The 25,428-nt window shown below is 36.4% G+C and overlaps 1 protein-coding gene across 2 annotated transcripts; it reads right to left on the reverse strand.

The window, feature by feature from the left end:
• Window positions 1–10,521: 10,521 nt before the first annotated feature.
• LOC110450189 (kelch-like protein 6) lies at window positions 10,522–23,519 on the reverse strand. 2 transcript variants are annotated; one of them, XM_021497501.1, is made up of 2 exons: window positions 23,326–23,519; window positions 10,522–13,548 (listed from the first exon to the last, which is right to left on the reverse strand). In XM_021497501.1, exons 1-2 carry the CDS (start codon window positions 23,458–23,460, stop codon window positions 11,752–11,754), a joined length of 1,932 nt encoding a protein of 643 aa, XP_021353176.1. In that variant the 5' UTR covers window positions 23,461–23,519; the 3' UTR covers window positions 10,522–11,751. The 2 variants fall into 2 exon arrangements, with proteins under 2 accessions (XP_021353176.1, XP_021353177.1); XM_021497502.1 differs by lacking the exon at window positions 23,326–23,519 and adding an exon at window positions 20,582–20,771.
• Between the last annotated feature and the right edge of the window lie 1,909 nt (window positions 23,520–25,428).

Genomic DNA, 25,428 nt, shown 5'->3' on the forward strand with positions numbered 1-25,428 from the left:
TGTGCAGGATGTAGGGCGATGGATACTGATCTTACCTATGAGAGAGGTTGTGGAGTGTGTTCATCGTTGGGGATGACTGGACCAGACAGATGTACGGACCTCGTGGGTGTATATGAAGAGGGACGATGCTGTCTGAAGGCTAACTATTACCGCAATAACTGAAAGCAAATTATGCTCCTAAAATTGCATTTCTATAATAATACATTATATTGCTTTGCGAAACGAACGTCCATACTACATTGTACTGCCAAAATATAATTACACTTTTTTTTTTGATATTCAGAAGAGATTTTTTTTAGACTTTAGTTCATTAAACCATTCTTACTTCAGAAGTGGGTCAACGGCCATTAACTTAAACAAATTTAACAGATCTTTAGCCTGGTATGTCTCATGCCAAATAGTATAGCCCTCTTGGTTAACCACATGCGACTACTCTGAAGTTGAATGTAAGTCAATATTTTTCATTAGAACAAAATTGACATCCCTTCAACCCAGCATCCCATACATCAAATATAATGACCCAACAGTACAAAGTACTCGTTATGCAGAAAAAGGTGTTTAAATTGAAACATTAAAAGAACTGTCGGGGAACAGCATAGGTTCCCTGAATGATAGTTTTTATATTGTATAACCAAATGATAGCAAGAGAAGATAAGACGGAATAACTAAGTACAAATATGAAAGAAATATCTGTCAAGTTCTCATTGTGAAATAATAACAAATGTGTAAGACATATCAAAGATTGCTCTGTGGTGGTCATCTTGTTTTGATATTCCTTTAGAATAAAACGTGCACAACGAGGGATAAATAGGCAAACCTGCGCATGAAATTGAAGACAGATATTTCCAGTACTTTTCTAAACTTCGCCAATGTAAACTTTTAACTGTTCGTTTCCAAGATGACTGCCTGCAATCTTGTTGTCCAAGTCCTCCCAAAGCAAAACAAAGGACGAGTTTGAATATAGATTTGACATTTCAGAAAGAACTGCAACCGTCTAGGATTGATAGGGAAATAGTGATGACAGTCTTTGGCCAATGTGATTCACGAAACCACCTGGTGACGATATTTGTCCATAGGGGATCCTTATAGGCCAGATGATGAACAATCTATAAAGCAATATCAACAAACCATCACCTAATCAAAGATAAAATGTATTCCTTATAGACTGTATTATTTTTTATTTGACAAATCAGCATTGATTATAAGGTGGCTGTCAATCTCATTGATATCTGTAATGTGAAGATTCCCCGCCCTATAAAACCTGAATCACATTGTACATCTGACCACAGCAAAATACATACGAAAGAAAACAAAAATTAAAGCATCAACATTTTTCATCACAGATGTTTTGTCTCAATTACTCCTGGATTTCTTACAATCACAGAAATCCAGGAAAATTGGGTTTTGCATAATTTGTTAAGATTATATATTTTATAGGTCCTGTGTACAGCATACATAACATGTATTGCGGAGAAAACAAATCATTTACAAATGATAACTTGATTTATAGTGAAGGTATTTACTCGGAGTTGAATATGATACCTACATTTATTTTTTCTGAATTTTACTTAAGAACATGTTTGTCTTCGTGAAAACTTAAATTTCTTTTCATCGTTAAATATCTCTCATGAAATCTCAACATGAACAACTGGTATGGACAGTGAGTAAAGTTTCTTCTCTTTGTAAAATTGTTGTAAATACCAACATTTTTGATTCAGAAATATATATTACTATTTATAGATGTAACAAAAATGTTTAAAATCTGTGGGTTTCTTTGTAAGACATTTAGTCTGTTATATATAGGAATGTGTAGATAGGACACTATGGAATGTTTTCTCTTGTTCAAGAGATCAGATTCAAACACCATCTCCATAATGTGTTACCTGTATACTGATTTATTTGTAATTATTTGATTACAGGTAAAACATTATGTATGTGACACACCTGTATTTGGTGAAAACAGGACACATTTGTACAACAATGAAATTGTCTGATATTTACATCCTACTGAAATGGACACAAAAAGCTCCATAGCTATTAAAGCAGTCTAGAATAAATAGATATAAATCCCAATAACAAGCAGATGCAGAATTGTATCACCTTTTTCTTCAACAAAAATACTACATTCAAATATTGATCCCCTTTTTAATGTGTTCTAGTCTGAATAAATATACTGTCAGGTTTGTTTAAACATGACAAAGAAGTTTAACTTCAAAGATTATAATGGAACTGAATCCTGTGTCAAATGGTTGCCATCATTAATGACTACATTGTGAAACCTGTCTAATCTGACACACTGACACAACAAATTACAGGTCAGATTAGAAAGAATAACAATATTACAACAAAACCTGTTTAATCCAACATTTTACATAACAAAATATTGGTCAGATTAAAAAGGATATCATGATAAAGTGAAACCTGTCTAATCTGACATACTGTGACACAACAAAATATTGGTCAGATTAGAAAGAATAACAATATTACAACAAAACCTATTTAATCCAACACTTTGACATAACAAACTATTGGTCAGATTAGAAAGGATATAATGATACTGTGAAACCTGTCTAATCTGACATACTCTGACACAACAAAATACAGATCAGATTAGAAAGAATAACAATATAACAACAAAACCTAGTTAATCCAACACTTTGACATAACAAAATATTAGTCAGATTAGAAAGGATATCATGATACAGTGAAACCTGTCTAATCTGACAAACTGTGACACAACAAAATGTTAGTAAGATTAGAAAGATTAACAATATTACAACAAAACCTGTATAATCTGACATCGTGTGATGCCGTAAAATATTGGTCAGATTGGACAGGACATGATGATACAGTGAAACTTGTGTATTAGAAAATTAAGGAAGATGTAAATAGAACCCTTGATTCTGATGATTAAACCATCAGTTTTTAGTAGACTTGCCAAGTCACACTCAAGTATAGCTAAAAAAAACTAAGGGGAGGCTACTCTAGGGTTTTAAAGACAATTGGACAAGGATCCCTATATACTGGAAACTGGATGAATGGAATGGAAATTGTTGAATATTCCTGTTTACATGCCTAAACAAATGTTTACAATGATCACGTAGTAATTAACACATTATCAGAAAGGGCAAGATAGTAGATTCACTGTACATGTGCATGTACACAATATCAAAATTATATCTAACTTCATCAAACAGGTAAAGAAATATTTTTCTTCAAATAAAAGTGTTGCTGAATTAGTATTTTGTAAACAAAATATTGTATGTAATACAAAATTGTATTTCTATAACAATATAAAATGGAAATGACCCCATAATAATCAATCTCTTTCATAATGTCAAACTGGTGAAGTGTTTCTCAAAAAAAATGTCATGTGTACCAGCTTTAATATTTCCAACCAAGTCTATAATTGTAATATTAAAATTGTCTTTTATCATGTTTAAATGGATAATTATTTCTCTACTCCAGATATTTTCGATAAGTATAAACTGGGTATTTACTTTTCTCTATAATTACTTTTCAGTGAAATTGTGGTCATTTTAAGTCGATTTTATTGTAATGGACCAGGAGTGATAGCTTGAATGGTAGGACCCTGATTATCAAGAACACATTTATGTACAAAAGGCACTGAAATCTCATTGACACACTAAGCAAAGCATATAACACATAACATACTACTAATGTTTATTTCCTCAACAAGGATCAGACTAGTTTTCACACTTATTTTCATCATCACACGATCAACGTCCACATAACATCTGTGGTCAACAACTTGGAACAAATACAAATACACTGTGGTTAGACTTTGTTATACCCTGCCATTTCCAGTGAAATTTTAGCAGTATGATAAGGTTTGGTGATTCATTGAGGAAGATGTTTAACAGCAATTCTCAGAAAATCAGTAAAAAGTAAAAGAAAATATGTGAACTTAAGTGGTAGGTAGTATATAATCTGAGGACCATTATTTGTCAGTTTAACTGACTTTATCTGAACTAATGATACTGATATACAAAGCAATTGATAAGGTTATTGGTAGGATTACAAATTCATAATTAACATCTAACCATGATTTTTTTACTGAAAACATAGAAGAATCTTGCAATTTAATGTATAATTTAGGACAATAAATCAGGAACATTATTTTACAAATTTCCTGGAGATATATTCTATCCCCCGCACACAAAGACTTACAAACCATTACACTATACATCACTGTCACTGACATACAGGTAGAACACTGTCTGACTTAAGTAACACAGACACTTTAACACTATACATCACTGTCACTGACATAAAGGTAGAACACTGTTTGACTTAAGTAACACAGACACTAACACAATACATCACTGTCACTGACATACAGGTAGAACACTGTTTGACTTAAGTAACACAGACACTTTAACACTATACATCACTGTCACTGACATACAGGTAGAACACTGTTTGACTTAAGTAACAGACACTTTAACACTATACATCACTGTCACTGACATACAGGTAGAACAAGGTTTGACATAAGTAACACAGACAGTTTAACACTATACATCACTGTCACTGACATACAGGTAGAACACTGTTTGACATAAGTAACACAGACACTTTAACACTATACATCACTGTCACTGACATACAGGTAGAACACTGTTTGACTTAAGTAACAGACACTTTAACACTATACATCACTGTCACTGACATACAGGTAGAACACTGTTTGACTTCAGTAACACAGACAATTTAACACTTATTCCTCTGTACCTTGGTCCAGTTCAATTTTAGATTTTGACGAATCTCTATAGTAACCCTATCACAAACAATTAACATTGAAACATGTAAAAATGATTTATATTACAGGCACATCCTCTGCAATTATATGTCAGACAAAACAATTAAGAAAACTAATAAAATCTACAAAAACTTTACATTTTCATAGTTGTTGTACATGTATATGATTAAACCATGATTGACAATCAATAATATTCAAGAGTTACCTCCCTTTCCATGAAGCTGCTCTATCATCTGTTATTTCCGATTATCAAGACTTACCTCCCTTCCAATGAATCGTTCAATGTTTTATTTCTTAAAGCTGTATAATGTAGGTACTATGATTGGAGAGGTTGTTAAAAGCTACAACCACAAATGACAGTTTTACTTTTATTCAATTAGAAGTATAATTAAAGCTACATGTATATCCAGAAAAAATACTGCTACGTACACGTCACAGTGGTAAACCATAAAGTTGTTAGTAACTGACTCAACTAGCTAAAGGTATGTCACAGTGGTGAACCATCTAGTCACTTGTTACTGGTTCTACTAGAGGTATGTCACAGTGGTGAACCATCTAGTCACTTGTCACTGACTCGACCTGAGGTATGTCACAGTGGGGAACCATCTAGTCACTTGTTACCGACTCACCGTGAGGTAATATATCACAGTGGTGAACCATCTAGTCACTTGTTACTGACTCGACCTGAGGTATGTCACAGTGGTGAACCATCTAGTCACTTGTTACTGACTCGACGTGAGGTATGTCATAGTGGTTAACCATCTAGCCACTTGCTACTGACTCAACTAGAGGTATGTTACAGTGGTGAACTATGTAGTAATTTGTAACTGACTCGACTATATAGGTATGTCACAGTGGTGAACCATCTAGCCACTTGTTACTGACTTGACTAGAGGTATGTCACAGTGTTGATCCATCTAGTCACTTGTTACTGACTTGACTAGAGGTATGTCGCAGTGGTGAACCATCGAGTCACTTGTTACTGACTTGACTAGAGGTATGTCACACTGGTGAACCATCTAGCCACTTGTTACTGACTTGACTAGAGGTATGTCACACTGGTGAACCATCTAGCCACTTGTTACTGACTTGACTAGAGGTATGTCGCAGTGGTGAACCATCGAGTCACTTGTTACTGACTTGACTAGAGGTATGTCACAGTGGTGAACCATCGAGTCACTTGTTACTGACTCGACTATATAGGTATGTCACAGTGTTGAACCATCTAGTCACTTGCTACTGACTCGACTAAAGGTTTGTCACAGTGGTGAACCATCTAGTCACTTGTCACTGACTCGACTATATAGGTATGTCACAGTGGTGAACCATCTAGTCACTTGTCACTAACTTGACTAGAGGTTGTCACAGTGGTTAACCATCTAGCCACTTGTTACTGGTTCAACTATAGGTATGTCACAGTGTTGAATCATCTAGTCACTTGTTCCTGGTTCAACTATAGGTATGTCACAGTGTTGAATCATCTAGTCACTTGTTACTGACTTGACTAGAGGTTGTCACAGTGGTGAACCATCGAGTCACTTGTTACTGACTCGACTGGAGGTATGTCACAGTGGTGAACCATCTAGTCACTTGTCACTGACTCGACTACAGGTATGTCACATTGGTTAACCATCTAGTCACTTGTTACTGACTCGACTAGAGGTATGTCACAGTGGTGAACCATCTTATCACTTGCTACTGACTGAACTCGAGGTATGTCACAGTGGTGAACTATGTAGTAACTTGTAACTGACTCGACTAAAGGTTTGTCACAGTGGTGAACCATCTAGTCACTTGTTACTGACTTGACTAGAGGTTGTCACAGTGTTGAACCATCTAGTCACTTGTTACTGACTCAACTTGAGGTTGTCACAGTGGTGAACCATCTAGTCACTTGTTACTGACTCGACTAAAGGTATGTCACAGTGGTGAACCATCTAGTCACTTGTCACTGACTTGACTATATAGGTATGTCACAGTGGTGAACCATCTAGTCACTTGTTACTGACTTGACTAGAGGTTGTCACAGTGTTGAACCATCTAGTCACTTGTTACTGACTTGACTAGAGGTTGTCACAGTGGTGAACTATCTAGTCACTTGTTACTGACTGGACTAGAGGTATATCACAGTAGTGAACCATCTAGTCACTTGTTACTGGTTCTACTAGAGGTATGGCACAGTGGTGAACCATCTTGTCACTTGTTACTGACTCGACTAGAGGTATGTCACAGTGGTGAACCATCTAGTCACTTGTTACTGGTTCTACTAGAGGTATGTCACAGTGGTGAACCATATAGTCACTTGTTACTGACTGGACTAGAGGTATGTCACAGTGGTGAACCATTTAGTCACTTGTTACTGGTTCTACTAGAGGTATGTCACAGTGGTGAACCATCTAGCCACTTGTTACTGACTGGACTAGAGGTATGTCACAGTGGTGAACCATTTAGTCACTTGTTACCGACTTGACAAGAAGGAATTTCCATTTAGCATGATCAATCAGTTCAACAATGATTAGTAACTGTGTCAGTATAGGGATTCTTGTGAAACTTAAGGAAATGATTTCTTTTATAAACAACTTGACAGTAAAGGTTTGAATAAGACCTTAGCAGTGACTGTATTAGTAATTTGTGTTGTGATTCTGTATCACACATTGCTATTGTAAACAAACTCAATAAAGTACAATTATGATTGTTTGTCAACAATGCTTGTTATAAAACCTCAACACCATTTGTTAAAACATACATAATCACATATTTGCCAACTCTCCCTATTTTCGACACTAAAATTGTGCATTTTCAACCAGTGAATTTGCTAAACTATTCCTCGTTCCTAAAACCTAATGATTTGATCTGAAAGAACAGCACAACAGATGTCATTTAAAAGCATTAGTTTCCCCCTAGGGTGTACATACACACATTTTGTCATACTATTGAGTATACGTAATCTACCCTAGAAATTTCAAAAAGTTGGCAGGTATGTTCTTATGCTAACATTTTCATAGAGTGGTACATTGCTTTGTTAACAAAAATGTAGTCATTTCACATCACTGTTGTCGGAACGTCAAAATTTTGAACAGCACAGACCAAATCGCAGTCAACAGACAAAATAGTGTTAATACAGACAAACAAAACATCCTGGACTTCCTGTACATACATCTAAGGGAGGATCCATGTTAAACGTAATTATATAATGTATCATTGTAGACCCAAAACACGTTATTTACACTAGGGGCCTGTTCGTTTTTGGCGGAACAACCTGTACGTTCGTTTTTAAAAGTAACATTTTCGGGTAAAAATCCCGGCGGACCTGCAAAAGTTTATGCAGGCCTTGCAAGGCTTGGTAAAGGCTTGCCTAAAAGCACCATCAGGTTACTGAGTCCGACCTTATTTCATAAACGAGCAACTCTGGTCCAACCGATTAACGAAAACAGCCTAGGGCATCTGCACCAGCTTGAAATTCAACATATTTTATTGACAACACTTTGTGGACAAGGGATCTAGCTCAAGTTATTACAACTCATGATAGTGTTCTTCTGTCCTGACAAGGCGGACAAGTGCACGATGTAACAATGGAGTGGAATGACTCAACTCATAATGACTATCATTTCAATTTCCTGGTTGCGTTTATTTCTAAGTGACTGACGATTGTGTGACACAATGAGGTTCTCCTACATAGTCTACTTCCCTGTACCTCCGAAACAACAACGACTTGAAATGATATAGGTCAGCAAGGACACACTAATATTTGATATTATTTTAACGTACTTTACTGGTGACTTTGCATTGAAAGAAAGTTGTTCACTACAGCCTTTTCTACCAATTTTATAACTATAGAATACACACATTCTTCTGGCAATACAAGTACTACAATAAACTTATTAACCAGACCTTTTGTTTCCTTAATTTACGCAAAATGTATAGTAACAAATAGAAATAAAACATATTTTTCTTCACCTTTCTTAAATTACATAACAGTGTTAAAATATTTTATTTTATAGATCAAAATTGTCAATAAAGAGGTAAATGTACTAGAAGTGGTTAAAATGTCATGTTTTAGTTTATAAAGATTGAATGGCATTTTTTTTTTCTTTTAAATTTGAGGCTGGTGTGAATGCAAATCGGTCACATACATATTCCATGGAGCCTGCTATGCTTCATGGTAAATATGTACATACCAACATGAACATTGAAAAAATGTCCTTCAATCCTTATATTTACATAGAAAAGTTCAGGTATTATTGACCTTAATAGAGATACAATACTTGTATTTCCTTATAGTTTCCATACTCAAATGTTGGTGTTGTCAGCGCAAAAAGGTTCCTCACCTGGAGCAGCCTAGCATCACCAAAATGTTTGCTTCTAATGGTTGTCTGATCATGGTATTTGAAGTGGGAGGAGAAGCTTTAAAATAACACTGATTACATTGCATTCATAGCTTTATTAATGCAATTTCTTCTAGTATAGGAACTTGCAGTGGAAATGTAAACATATATATATATACACATGTAAACAGTATGAGTAACATCTGTGTATTTTGTATGATTTCTGATGACATGACTGCAAGTGTGAAGACAGATACATGATTTGGATAATTTCCTAACAATATCAATGAGTTATAAAGAAAACTGCTTGAGCAAATTGATTTTGTAGAAAGGCACATAAACCGCACAAAAATCTATTGAATATACACCCAACAGGGCACTGTTGTCCCCATTTGGGTGAGTTTGTAAGACAGCCATGAAAACTTCAAACATCAAGGACAATTCATGTACTGATTGTAACTCAGGGTTCTTGTGAGTACATTTAAAAAGACACAGGTGTAAAAACCTTATGCAAGATATCCTGTCAACAGCAGTATATCCTCCATGACATGTTCTTAACTCATTCACCCCTGAAGTTTCATAATGAACCTTTCCAACCTTTGAATTGGAAGAGTTCAAAGGTGTCTTCAGTGGTGAATGAATTGATTATGTAATTAATGCTTAAATGAAATTAAAGCTTGTGGGATTTTACATATTCACTGCAATTGTATAGTTAACATATAGCACAACTCACGCTGCAAAACTTACATCTAACAAATTCACCAAGTTTACAGATCTTGTTTGGAAAACAGGAGAACATTAAAATTTTATGATTCTTCGGTGTCATCACATGGAACTTATACATGTACATTTAATTAACCTATTGAATAATTTGTGTCCAGACCCTGTGGTTACAGTACAAATGGTCAGAGACATGCAGCTGTTCTCCTGCAAAAGCCAAATATCTTGTTCCAGTGATAAATGATTCAAATTTCACGTTTGTCAACTATTCAGATGAACTTTGGGAAGACCTGATGCCATAAATAATATGTACCCTTTTCAATGCCTAAACTTTTACATTTTCACTATCACACGACTTCAGCAAGCTACATTTGTTCCTTGCATAAAAACCTTGCAGTGGCCGCATTGTCCCCATCCTCGATATCCAGGAGTTACGCTTACTTTCGCTCTCTACACCCCTGGAATATGTCATGGCAAAATTGAAGGCACGAAGATAGCTGTTTGATTGGTCTCGGTTAAAAAAAAACCTGACCAATCGCTAGGCTGATACCTGTCCTTCGAAGATTACAAAGGAGAGACGCCCGACTTCAAAGCCTGTCAATTTTACCATTAGGTGACCGCAAGATTCTTTTGATGTATATCAAAGGATCACACTAGTCTCCTTGTCTCATCAACAAGGTGGCACACACCGAGCCTTCAATTTTGCCATGACATATTCCAGGGGTGTAGAGAGCAAACGTGAACGTAACCCCTGGATATCGAGGATGCATTGTCCCAGACATGATCAATCCAACTGATCCCGAGTTGGAGATTAATAATAACATTATGGGAAATTGAAATCTATTTAGAGACTAACCCTAAATTCACCCCTATGTAACTTTAGTAGACTCTATCATGCATTGATCTGGATGAGTCCATTATGGTCTACAGTGGTGAAAGGGTTAAGGCAGATTCAAAGTGTTTAGAGCGAGATAATTGGGAATGACTTTAATACAGCATAAACAACTAGTCTAGGCTAGCTAAATATATAGTGGACCAGTACTTCAACCTGTTTCTTAATCTTACACACCGACTAACATATTAAACACGTTTATAAAATATTAAATGCATTCCGTAAAATTGGTACAACATATGTAATTAACTTGTTATTAGTTAGGACTATAATGATGTTAAATGATTTTGATTTGAGGATGCATAAGGTTGAGTTAAGGCTATATGCTACATTACATATTATATAGATATTGCGATTTCAGTTAAGGAAATATAATACTACCCTTCAGGTTACACCTGTCATAAGTGATAGAGTTATCTCCCTTAAGGATAAAAAAAGGCTTCCTTAAACAATACACCTGTTATTTGTGTTACAGTTAAAGAAGTATGGTACTTGACATTTGATTCGATTTTTATAGAGTTCTCTCCCTTCAGGATGTATATGCTACTACACACATATTACCTGTGATTTGTATTCAAGATGTAAGTTTTATGTTGTTACACGCAGACTGTTTTGCTTAAAAAAATAGCAGTTAGATCTTAGGTAGATACAGTGAAGCCTTTCTAAAAAAAACATTCTGCAGATCCCAAAGGTTCACTTCGATTTCCATTACAATATTGATAACCCAAGCGAAAGGTATTTAATACACAGGTTTCCAGATTTCAACATTGTGTTAATTTTAGGTATGTTTTGAGAGTACCTCAAAAACTAAGGACTGATATTGTGGATTACGGAAACTGTGATGTCCTTTTCAGGGGATATCCAATTTGTATGTCCATCACACAAGGCACAGGTCAAAAGGTTATTTGTATCCTTCTGTACATGTAGAACTCTTTTAAGTCATGAAGAAGCATGATGTAGTTGAAATACTGTCTAAAATCTTCATAGTCTCTACAGAACTATAAACTATCCTGGAGAGTCCCAGTTTAGCATCATCTAGGGTCAGCATCCTCCGGCAACTGTAGAAATTTCTTCTTAACGGCAGTTTTGACACAGCTGTCAATCAACCGAGGGGCGGGGAGAGTGTCCTGTAGTTTCTTACATCCAGAGGTCGTGGGGTCAAACATGATCATGTCGTCACAGAGAGTACTAGTGTCAATCTCTCCTCCCAGCACCAATACATTGCCCTGGTAATTTATCACACCGAAGTGGATTCGCTGGAATGCTGTAAGCTGACCTACCATACGGCACGTTCCTCGGGTGCTGTCCTGGGAATGACGGGAAAACTCCATCACCTGTCCGTCAAAGAAAATCAGAAACACCCTCTTCCCGCATATCACAGCACGAGTGAGTTTACAAGGATGGAGAATCTTGCATAACATCTTGGATGTGTTTTTCAGGCGGGTGTCGTAACACTGTATCACTGACGTGTCCTTACGGTCGTTCATTTCACCGCCGAACATGTAAATCACGTCGGACATCACAGCAGCTGAGAATGAGCTAACAGGAACAATCAAATCTGCGACATGTTCCCAAGTATCCTCACGTATGTCATAACGCTCGATACTGGAAATCATCCGTGAGCCATCGGCCAGTTTGTTGTCGTAACCACCCATGACGTAAAGATATCCAGTGACAGCTACCATTGCATGACGCCGCCGGCCATTCCTCATCGTACTGTGCTGAGTCCACTTGTTCTTGTTGTAGTCGTACTTGAGGAGACAGTTCTGCATGGAGCCACCCCCAGTGATGTATATATCAGATTTGTAAGTACATGTGGCAAACTCAATACCCGGGTCAAATGGTAGAGGGGCAATTTCAAACCACACCCTCTTTCTGAAGTTGTAGCATGGCACTTTGAGGGAGCGAGAGTATGGGGGAGACGTAGTCAAACAACCCCCCAGCAACACCAGGACTTCCTCCGAGTCTGCCGTGCTGCGGAATCGCGTCTGGTTGCTGTACATCTCTTGTTGCCGTGCTGGGAGGAGGTGGTACTTTTTGGCGAAGTCTGTACATTTGGCACAGTCGGGGTCATCCTTCAGAAACTTGTACGCTTCCTCCAGGTTTACCAGGTATTCTGGCTTGAGGAACGGCAATCGTATATTATCAAAAAGTATTCCGACGTCTTTCGCACGAACGTCCTTGTCACGTTTTATCCATTTTAACACAATGTCACACAGTTTGTCTTCACTTTCCACATTCAAATCGTCCTCTTTGATGATCAAGGCAAGCTCCTTGGCTTCTAGCTCGTTGAACTCCTCTGTTTTACACACCTCCTGGAAATTTCTCACCATCATTTGAAAAGATTTCTCGAGGAGAACCTCACAAGAATGTAGCACAGAGATTTTCCAGATTTTGATACAGTTTTCTTTTGTTAGATGTGGAAGCAGGAACTCCTCACAAATTCGTTGTAGCGACTTTATTTGTAGTATTGACGCTATGTCTAGGATATCCATGGCGTTTTCTGTCACCAGATTAATCTTGCCAGAGTACATGTACCCCAGAACCATTTCAAATTGGTCCTCATTCATGTCTGGGAATTTTATCTCTCCACTGATGCTTTCTTTCATTCCGGAGTTGAACATGGCCTCGAAGTAGGAGGACAACGCTACAAGAATGATGCGATGACACTGGAATGTCTTTGTTCCGACGAGGATTGTGACGTCGTTGTGTTCCCCTGTGGTTAGAAGAAGTTGGAGGCCCTCCGTCAAGGACCGTGTGTAGATCTGTTCCATGGGGACCTTTGGTTCTGGAGGTGCAGGTTTCTTTTTCACCGGGCCGACCACATTCTACAACACGGGCAAGAAAAAGTAGTGTTAATTAATTACAAGCAACACACACATAGTCTGGAATCAGTTGTCTTTCTCACCCCTCCTCCTTCCAGCCTCCCAGATAATCTGTATATTGGATCACCAATCTAGTAAAGTTTGTTAAAATTAAATACTTTAACTATTAGATACAAGATATTGTATATACTTTAACTATTAGATACAGGATATTGTATATACTTTAACTATTAGATGCAAGATATTGTATATACTTTAACTACTAGATACAAGATATTGTATATACTTTAACTATTAGATACAAGATATTGTATATCCTTTAACTATTAGATACAAGATATTGAATATACTTTAACTATTAGATACAAGATATTTTATATACTTTAACTATTAGATACAAGATATTGTATATGTTCTGTATCGGTACCTTTTTTACCTTAATTTTTACAACAGCCTCTTCCTACATGAAAATATAGAAAATTGTTTTTCATTGAAATTGGGAAGATGTTTCTCATTTTTCTTCATTTAGGGAAAGAAGCTCCGTTTGCTTAGGGAATTAAAAGCCCCATGTGTTCAGCTGTAAAACTAGGCAAAACATACAACTTTTGTGCTTTTAGTTAATTTTCATAATTAAGAAATAATCAAAATATCTATTTTCATAATCTATTTACATATACTATTTTGATATAACTTCATTAATACACCTTAAACTACAATCACAAATTTTACAATTGTGTTGCAAAATGGTCAATATATGTATGTTCTGAGCTCAATAATGCCAACCAAAAATGCAAAAAAACAATTGAGTTGCAGCAACTTTGATGAGTCAGTCAGAGAGGGGAAACAAACAATGTTTGATTTTAGGCCCAAGCTTTACATTTGGTCTGTGATATTGTAGTACCGTTATGTAATTTATTGTGAACTGTTATTTGTTAACAACCTGTAAGTGAGCCTTAATTTCAATGGCCTACTGGATTGAAATAAATAAATAATTAAATAAAAAGCTATTTTTGAGAAGTTACAGTCATATTTGTGTAACATTTTAGTCACACTAATACACACACACACAGTGTACTGATGTTGATCATGGGCTATCAGTGTGTGTAAATATGTAAACAAGGAAGTAGGTCATGACTTTTCATAGACCACAAACATGTACAATCTGTTCCACATGCAAACATGGCAAATGTAATCTACTTTATTTAAATTCCAGCACTGCAACATCATAAATATGTCTCAAATGAAGTTTAGCTGACTTTATTTTTGTTCATCTCATACAAAGTCATTTTGTTCACCTTAATGAATTGAAGTGCATGTACAGCATTATTATATTGACAGATGGAGGAAGGAGGGTGGGTGGGGGGAATATGATTTAAAGTTGAAGGGACCTGACCTGAACCCATTTTCCCCTCACCCCTGTTTGGGTGGCAGAATAATTCTGAAGCGGGGGCCATGATATCAGTACAAATGCATCTCATACTTGCAAACTTTTTGAAATTTCCATGGGGGAGATCACGTGTAAGCATTAATAAAATGTGAGTGTGTACACCCTGGGGAAAATAGGTCTTAATGACTATTCTTTTAGATGAAATCATCAGATCCTTAAAACTAGAAATAGTTTAGCAAATTTACTGGTCAAAAATGTTCAATTTTAGGGTCCAAAATCGGGGGTGTCAATCTGCCTCTAAAATAGGTCGAGTTGGCAAGTATGGCAGCATATTATAGAATTACGGCGTTTTATTTTGTAGTTTTTAAGTTCACAACCAGGAACACATGAACTGTAAATGTTATTTCAATATAATCTCAGAAAATGAAATTTACTTCCTTCTATCCTTGCTTGTCAATTGTTCAGTATACCAGTATAGTCACCTAATTAAATACCTGACATTACAAGGGGTGTTTTGGGAAGCTGCAACATGTTTGTGTTTACATTACAAATTAAATTTCTGCACTGCTGAATATACTTCAATTGTTGAGTATACCATTAACCCTTTCACCCCTAGGTAACTTTAGTAGACTCTACCATACATTCATCTGGATGAGTCAATAAGGGTTTACAGTGGTGAAAGGGTTAGTCACCTAATTAAATACCTTACATTACAAATTGAATTTCTGCACTGCTGGGTATACTTCGATCGCCATTACTATCAACATAGTTTGGTTTAGTGTTGTTTAACGTCCTATCATCAGCAATGGTTATTTAAGGATGGCCTCCCATGTGTGCAAGTTGCATGCGTGTAGTGTATTCGTGTGTGTTTTGGGAGGCTGCGATATGTTTGTGTTAAATTGTCTCCTTGTGATAGCCAGAACTGATGCCGACTTTAACATAGCCTTATTATAATTACCACCCAAGTGACACAAATAGAAAATATCAATGTTTAGGTTTTTACAATTTAAAGCAAATACAGGCATTCAACAAAAATTAAACTTCCTGTTAAAGCATAAAAACATGTATTAACAAAACATATCATGCGACGCTATTCGCCAATAATATTACAGGTAATAGTAGGACTGACATTTAATACTGTGTTGTACATTTAAAATGGTGGATACACTCACCAACTGATATGGTATTGGAAATCTATTGACATATCAGGGATATACATATAGGATCTTACATGGGTTTCCATCTCATTTGAGATTTATGAAACGAGTCTAAGAATTTTTCAATTTAGCGAGCCACTGGCGAGCTAAAATGAAATTTTTGTGACAAGTTTCATAAGTTTCATATGAAATGAAAACAAGAGTAAGATTTTTTTTTTATCACATAATCAAAATTTGTGGCATTTATTCGTGGAAAACGACCATTTTCATGCAACCTTGAAATGTAAAAAGCCGCCATTTTGACTTCAGTGCGTATAAGTCTGTGACATCATACACTTGTCTTAAGCGTGACGTCACAATTGAAACTACCAACCAATCACAGGGCTGATAGGTCATATTACAGGGGTTAATATGCAAAAAAAATATGACATGAGTATATTCACTGGATAACACAGTACATTATGTGATAAATGTATATATATTTGCCGTCAAAATACCAATGAGATTTAGAATTCCAAACTCCCTCCTCCCCTATCCCCATATTTTTCTTACTTTGATAAGCAAATTATACCAAAACCTACAATCTATGAAAAAGATAAATTAATGATATTCATCATTTTGGTGCTTTATTTCTAATCATGATTGGTACGTGTACATATATACTCATCTCTTTAAAACGAAGATTTAAATAGCAGAAGCTGTTAATGTCTTTCAAAAGTGGCGAACTAATATGATCTTTTGTTCCATCAGAGATGAGATAGGGGTTTCTCTTACCCTGGACAGGTGTATCCACACTTTTCCTGGTGTGAAATATCCTTGTCTCATCCTATCTTCAAATTGTTGAAGTTGGTCAGTACCATTTAGAAGTAGAAGTAGGGTTGAGACAGGGGGGATTCCCCTATTCATAACAATTGTATGACGTCACGTCAACAATACAATGACGTCACGTCAACAATCCATCAACTTCATGTCAACCCTGCTAACATGACATATGTATATGATACAAAATGGGTGAACAGAGTAAGAGAAAAAGAATCATTCACCCCCTTGGAGTTGAGAGATTCTTAAATAATCTCATCTCAAGGGAAATATTCTTAAGTTGCCAAGCACAAGGCTAATAATACCTGAGTGTTTGGAAACTTAGAGTCTTTCCCAGAGAATTGAGATTCTCCAAAATCACCCCATGATTATAGGGAATGATTATTTTTCTGACCCTTTTGACCTGTCATATACCAATATTGACCACAAGTTAATGCATTGTTGGAGTGATGCCAACGAAGTGTTACATTTTGTGTATGATAGGGGAATCCCCCCACTACATTCGCCCTAAGTGACACTAACTTAAAAATCTCAACCTCAAGAGGTAAGATATCATTATACTTAATGTCTAGCACAATGCTGTGCCGAGGGCCAGACATTTAACAAGCATCTTATCCCAAGGGTGGAGATTTTCAGTTTTCAGTCTTATTCCTAAAGCGGGAAGGATCAATTTATTTTTTCTCCAATCTCAAATACAAGTGATGGTGGCATGAAACACAAACATTCACAGAGTGTGTAGATTCACCAGCCACATGATTAACTCATTCACCCCTGAAATTTCATAATGAACTATTCCAAGCTTTGAATTGGAAGAGTTCATGTATCTTCAGGTGTGAATGAGTTAAGCTTGTATGATGACATGACATTGTACACTTGTTTTGAATAGGAAATCTCCTTGTCATAATTAGGTTAAGTTTAAGCAGAAATATATCTTTCCNGGGGGGGGGGGGGGGGGGGGGGGGGGGGGGGGGGGGGGGCATTTGGTAAAACCAATAATTTGTAGGCCTGCCCCGGTGGGAGATAAATAATCATTTTTAAATTGATTAATACATCTTTAGAGGTGAGACAAGAGCTAATGAGTATAGCCATGGGTTGATGGCATGGCAGTGAGGATGGGCTTATCTCTATCCCTCAGTGCATGATCCATCGATACATATTTTCCAAATTTTCGGACAAAACAGTCACGTAATTTGGCGGTCACATGGTATTATATTATAAGGGGACATTTGAACTTCCAGTGTAAAAGTAGAACAAAAGCAAACTAACTTCATTGCAGTAACACATTTAAAAAATTAAATTTGGACAAAAATGGATGAAATTTCACCTGTATATCATTTTTTTGCAACTGTCAGATTTTGAGGTGTATACTGCAGGGGGGGACCCAGGAATTAATTCTGGCTGTTGCCCAAAATTTTAAACTCAATTTTTCCATTGTCAAACGGATCGAGTGAGGCGTAGAATATTTTCCCAGTTTGCGGTATTATTCCAGGTTAAATTTTATAACATAGAGTATTCATATTTTATGATGGCCGAGCGGAGCGAGTGTTAACAAATTCCATAAAAAAATGTAAAAATGTAGGTTTTTGGTTAAAATGTTGGTGCTAATTGTGTTATGCCCGTCATGTAGTTTAGGCACAGACTTAGATAACATCTAATCTAATTCTGAGTTTACGCGAGCATTTTGGGAATTAAATATTGATTAATTTGTGATAAATATGAATTATGATTTAATTGTTTGTCTTTTATTGTAAATTTGTATGCATACATATGTACAAGGGCAACACCTAATGAAAAGGTTATACATGCCAGGGTTTTATGCTACCATTGGTTATTATTTACCTGATAAAGTGATGCTAAGGAGTGGTGGTTCATTGTCTTTGAAATTTTTGAAATTTATATTTTTTAACTAGTATAAAAAATCACTCCTAGTGATCATGTGTACATGAAACCACAGGTGAAAATACACGTGTATCTATCATGAAATGGACTCTACCTTTGAAATAACACTTTACCTATATACCTAATTCCAATAGATGGTATAGTCCTCTCCCAACTGATAGTGTGATCACCACACCGTGACATTAGAACAATAAGATTATATATATATATATTATATAATTACCTCCATTAGGAATCAGTGTTATATGGGATTTTACCGGTCTATATTACTTCTTTGACCCATATATTATATAATTAGGTAGAGTCAGTCTGGTGACCCTTGAATGACCACTGTCACCTGACTGGAGACCCTACTACATGTAATATATAGACAAAAGAGGATTACACCCCTATTGTTTAGAGTATAAGTAGTGGACTCCTTGTTTGGGCAACACCCTGAGGCATATATAGATATTCAAACTGCTGGCAAGGGGAAGCCATAGAAAATCATAGTTCAAGGGATGGTTGCATGATATTAGAAGGAAATCCCATATGAAATAGAGGAAAATCTTCAAAAACTTGGTCCAGATTATTTTTGGACACAGAAAAAAGGGTGTTGCCCGGGCAACTAGGGCAACACCCCTGGGTCCGCCCTTGTACTGGAAGTACCGACATGTCCAATATCATGTGACCTCTGGACAGAAAAAAAATGGAAAACAATGTATTTTCAAATCTTTTTGAGCAAGCCTCTTAGCTTGACATTTTACAATCTTTTATTTTTACCGTGTTGGTTGAAATGTAATTGACCTGAATTATTTACACTCAGTGTTTGGCAAACCCTGTAATTAAAGTTTTGGCTTCAATGTTATTATTGTTTTATACAGTTGTACATTGTACATAGCTAACAGATTTATAGAAGACTGATCATAGGTGGTGGGCACGTCTATCAAAGAAAGAAAAAAATGAAATATATAAAACTAGAGAAGTACATGTTATAAATTCTAGTACCAAAGTATAATTTTCCTTCATTTAAAAACAAAGTTGTTTTTCATCTAGTTTTATATATTTCATTTTTTTTTTTTTTTGATAGACGTGCCCACCACCTATGGACTGATGATATAGGCATTAAGCCTGTTGTCTAATTCTTAGGTCAATACTGTTCTAACATCTTCTTTAATTTTAGTTTATATGTTTGTATTATTTATGTATTGTAAATAAAATACTTTTGAAAATAAAATAACACATGGTCCTAGAAAGAAAAAAAATGTAAAATATTACTGCAGTCTAAAGTAGTTCTGTAAAATTGTAGACTAGCAGTAATACCAATATTATACATGTATGTAAAGTATGATCTTTGACAAGCTTGCATACATGTGTACACCTTGACACATATCTGTACTATATACAGGTAAGGCCCTAGGGGCCACCAGCACTGATGACAGTCGTCCTATAGCCGTGAGCCAGGTAAATCTTTACGAAAAACGGATGATTAATTTCGGGGTAGGAATCTCCCTGCTCACCGTCAATTGATATATCAGGTACACTAGACGAAATTTTGTTCTTTGATAGCTCATACAGTTTTAAACAATAAACATTGACAAAATTGTGTCGATATTTTGCAAACTTTTACCTTACAACGGTCACATGTAAGCTGTTGACACTCGGTGTGTAATTTGACAACAGGGACTAGTTTTTCACTACACACCGCTAATTCACAAATTACGATGACCCTTCATGATCACTATACTCTACTAACCTTAATTAAAGTGATATTTAGTTGTAAAGTATTTCTTACCCCTGAAGCGGTCATCGACTGACCACCCTGGACAATGCTGCTGTCCCCCATTTTGACTTTCGTCAAGAACCAACCATTCTCAGTCCCAAGCACCTACTTCCTCGTCACTGGTAACGACCCTTAATAATTCGGTCGTTATCTGTCAACCTTCAGGCTCGCTAGCACGCATTTGGCTCAGTCTATACGCATTGGGTAGTAGGCCAAATATGAATCAGAATTCGTGTGGTTTTATTATTTGTTCTCTCTTAATTTTATGAAGGGCTTAGTTATCGGATACCCCTTTTAAAGCATATACTTGAGTTTATCGCGTAATAGATTATGTTACGGTATCTATACCCAACATGCTTGATTCAGACAGAGACGTAACATATATATATATTACGTCTTTGATAAAGCAAATTGTATAATACTTTTCAATTTTTATTTCTAAATGTAAAGACTACTGATCAGTTATAACATGAAAATCTGCAATCCGTAACAATAGCAATAATAAAATAAACAGAGGTCGATCTCTACCTCTCCAAAACATGCTAGCTAAGTCTTATTTACTTGAAAAAAAATATCGGAGTCCTATATATATATAAATTAAGGCTGTGTCATGATTGTAGAAAAGTTTAAGGGGTTGGGATTGGGGATTGTATTCCTATTACTTTTCCACATTGGGCTCAAACTTTCACAAAATCTCGTAAACACTATAAACTATCACGATCTCCCTCCGTTCACAGAATCGTTTACAGTTTCATCGCTTTATACCCGTTCACGATTCTTCTGTCACCCCTAGGGTTTGGTTCTCTGTCACCCTAGGGTATGACTTCTTTCTCACCCCATAGGATAGAATATCTCTGCCACACCATAGAGTATGATAGATCAATAGAATATACCCAGAATATACCCTACCTTTCTATTAATCTATCATACTCTAGGGTGTGACAGAGATAATCTAGTCATGACGTCAAAGAAGAAATATCATGACGTCACTAGAACAATAAGATATGACGTCACAATCAGGCAAATCTCGACGGGAAAAGTCCTATTTGCAAATCAGGATAAAATCAAATACATTTTTTGTCAAAACTATTATTTTTTAATAAGTGTTGGAATGATGGGAAACAGAATCACTCCCTACGTAGCTTGGGGATGTGACAATGAAATCCCCGACCCGAGGGGTGATTATTAATAGAATCATTCACCCCCTTTGGGTTGAGATTCCCCTATCTTACCCACAAGGGGGTGAATGATTCTTTTTCTCTTACATGTCCCCTGTTTTCCCCAATGTGTATCCTATACACAATGTAATGATAACGTTACATGCTAAATTCAGGGTTGACGTGACGTTGATGGATTGTTGACGTGACGCCATTGTATTGTTGCAGTGACGTCATACCATTGGTATAAATAGGGAAATCCCCCCGTCTCAACCCTAGGGCGGAAACAGATAAATCTAGCACCGGCAAAACGGGAGATAAATCTGTCAGGTGTGGCAGAATTGGTTGTCTAGCACTAACTAAAATAACCATTCCTGGGGTTGGACATGTATCTTTCACATCCTCGAGGTAGGGAGTGATTCTATTAATCAGAGAACAAGAAAAAGGTAAAAAAAAAGAAGCAAAGATAGTTCATAAATACATTTCTTTTAATCAGGTTTTTTTGTGTGTAATTTTATGGATACCTAATAGTTTATGTACCACGCACTTATATACAATGTAATTAGATCTTATCTAATTCCATGTCAACATCTTTATGTTTACTTGTTTATGGTGCAAAACCAGTGCTGACAAATCACAGGGACCTGATAATTTGTTCCATATATATTTGTACATAAACTAAGGTATTTTATTGAATTATTAGTGCTTGGGTCTTCTGCATTACGTTTTATAGTAATGACTGTGTGGAATTCAAAAGTCCTTCAGCCACTATGTGAAAAAGAAATACTTATCAAAAAGAAATAAATCAAGAAATCATTATTTCATAAAATGACTGAATTCATTCTAAATCGCTGCATGATCCTTGGATATAGACAACTCTCATCAGGAGATAATAATGGAGTTATAACAACACATTGTCAACCCTTGTCATAATGTGACTGGGGCAGATACATCATGCTAGATTAAGAATGGAGTGTAATCCCTTACGTTTTATCTATACCAGAGCTAATTGATAGTCCTCTGTGTTCTTGCATGCAAGCACATGAAACCAATGAACATTATCTATTACATTGTTGTCTTTTTTCTCAACTACGGTTACATACATTTAACGAANCCCCCGCCCTCTTCTTTTACTCTCATTTCAAATATCCCTTGAACTACGTTTAAAAGTAAGCTACTGTTTTAAGTGTTTATATTTCTTTCCATAGAATTCAGTAACTATGCCATCATGCCCTAAATTAATGAGATAAATTCTCGGAAACGGATTTATATAAGTTATTTCAACTTGTTTCCAGATCCCATTCCTCTGTACTCTGTATGTTATGTGATGTAATGCAACTTAATTCGGAATGAAATAAAGTTTATATTAATGTGGCCGGGTAAGATGTCTGTGCCGGGTGCCTTCTTTATGGTTATTTCAATGAGGTAGCACTTTAACGTCGGCATCAGATCACTATCGCAAGGCGGCAAAAACACTACTTAACATACGGAGGCACGTGCTAGTAAATTTAGCTGTTCATAGAACCCTAGACGCAATAAACAAAACCAACTATCACACGACTTGTATCCTAAAAATATTACAGATTCAATACTAATTACCCGTTTAGTCTGTACTAATTGTCCTGATTGCAGGTTCTTGTAGTGTACCGTCCCCATCGTCGTTTCTGCACATGCCATAGATATGTCATCAACTCGGCCTGGATCCGACAGATTAGTCACGGGACTAGTTTCCATACACACAGGATTTCATCCCTATGTCCCGACTGTAGCATTCCAGAATGAACTCGGTGATAGGGATCACGTGATATTCAATATTAATTTACGTATACTATGATGATTAATCTGAGTGAATCCGGTTATCTTACAATTTCCACATAAATATTGTAATAAATGGTTAATACCCGGATGTGGCAAAGGTCAGTCAAACGTATATATATATACACTTGTATCTACACGACAATCTGAAAAAGTCGAAATGTTTGATTATTTGCCTGTTTGTTTTTGTGAGTTTCAGATAATTTGTTACAGCTATATTTGGACCTAAACTAAGGTGCTCAGAGTAATTTTGCACGTATTAGGGGTTCACAAAAACTTCCGATAAGAATGCAACCCCAATGATAATATCATACTCAGAACATCTAAGTTTAGGTCCAAATATAGCTGTAACAAATTCTCAGGTCCCTGTGCTTCAGACGTACTTAGGCCTCTTCCTTGTTTGTCAATATTTCCTGAACGGAACCACCACTTATCATGGCTAGGCCGTCAATCTCTCCAGAGTCGTCACATGGGCGTATGAAGCACAGGGACTTGATAATTCACATGATATCGCTTCTAGTTATGCGAACTTTACGATCAAAAGTGTAACACACCGCGGACAGCTTCAAATGATAATACATAAAAGCCAAGCCAAGCACTCACTATCATATTGCTGTACGATAAGAATTTATTGAAATATCAATTTGGACCCGGACAGTTTCGGCCAATAGTACTGTGTCAAGTTCGGTCTATGTAACACATAAAAAGTCGTAAAATTGGCGGTAAAATCTTACGTTGCATGCTTAATAACGTCATAATTAAGCTGATTCCAATGGGGCCGAACTTACCAGAATGTCTGTCCGAACTTATCCCATGGTGGGTCTCGTTCGGCCATCCGATCATCCGACAGGGAAACTTAAATAATGTTCAAAAACGGACGTGCTGCCATACTTCCCAAAACGGACTTTAAAAAAGGGCCGAATTTGCCCCGACCTCTCCTAATGTTATGTCGGTCTTAATCTCATTAGAGTTTATGTTTTATTGTTATCCCTCGACTAGCCGACTTTAAATAAATTTTATCTTACCTCTGAATCAGTAAATGTCAGAGATCAACAAAAGCTTCGCTCTTTTAACATGGCTAGGATGTCACTCTCTCCAGAGTCATCACAGGGGAGTGATATTTTAATACTTAACATGGCTAGGATGTCACTGTCTCCAGAGTCGTCACAGGGGAGTGATATTTTAGAACTAAGCATGGCTATAGGACGTCTTTCTATTTAGAGAAAACAAGCCGTCACGGAGTAGCGACATTTAAGTACTAGATTTAAGTCAAAATTAGGCCACATCAAATCTCTCCATACCTCCCCACTCCCACTACGTCCCCGGAATTGTACATTGGATAAGCTAACGTTACCTCCTCGATATTAAATAAAATAAAGAGAATAAAACTAAACTTTAATCTGAACTAAACATCCTTTGCTAACAATATTACCCTTTCTCGCATATATAAATCTCATTTTTCAAGCACCCGAAATATTGTAACCAAAACAACAATAATAACAACAAAGGGAATACACGACAATACCAAACAGGACCAAGCGTACGTGATAGGAAACTACCGATTAGGGGTTTAACTCATTATTTCCGTCCGTGTGCAGCTAACGCGTGATTGTTCAGCTTTCCTATTTCCCCGTAATTTGGTGATACGTGTAATTCCTGTTAATGTACCTATTCACGAAAACTAGAGTTTTGTGGAGATGAATACGTGGTAAATCGATTTAATGACGTATTGGCCACAGGGACCTGCGAATTCGTTACATCTATAGTTGGACGTTAACTAAAGTGTTCAGAGTAATTTCACACGTTTAAAGGGGTTTAGAGAAACTTTCGGTTTAAATGCCACCCCGAATGATAATAATATACATCATCCTTGGGAGTGGGATTTTA

The sequence above is a fragment of the Mizuhopecten yessoensis genome, unplaced genomic scaffold (genome assembly GCF_002113885.1).
Source record: "Mizuhopecten yessoensis strain PY_sf001 unplaced genomic scaffold, ASM211388v2 scaffold5091, whole genome shotgun sequence".
NCBI classification, from domain to species: Eukaryota; Metazoa; Mollusca; class Bivalvia; order Pectinida; family Pectinidae; genus Mizuhopecten; species Mizuhopecten yessoensis.

Bases quoted from the DNA above. Each gene is read 5' to 3' on its own strand.
- LOC110450189 (XM_021497501.1), bottom strand. From the start codon at position 23,460: ATGGAAACTAGTCCCGTGACTAATCTGTCGGATCCAGGCCGAGTTGAT. The intron at 13,549-23,325 runs GTAATTAGTATT...CCCGTGTTGTAG, and splicing joins AATTAGTACAGACTAAACGG to AATGTGGTCGGCCCGGTGAA.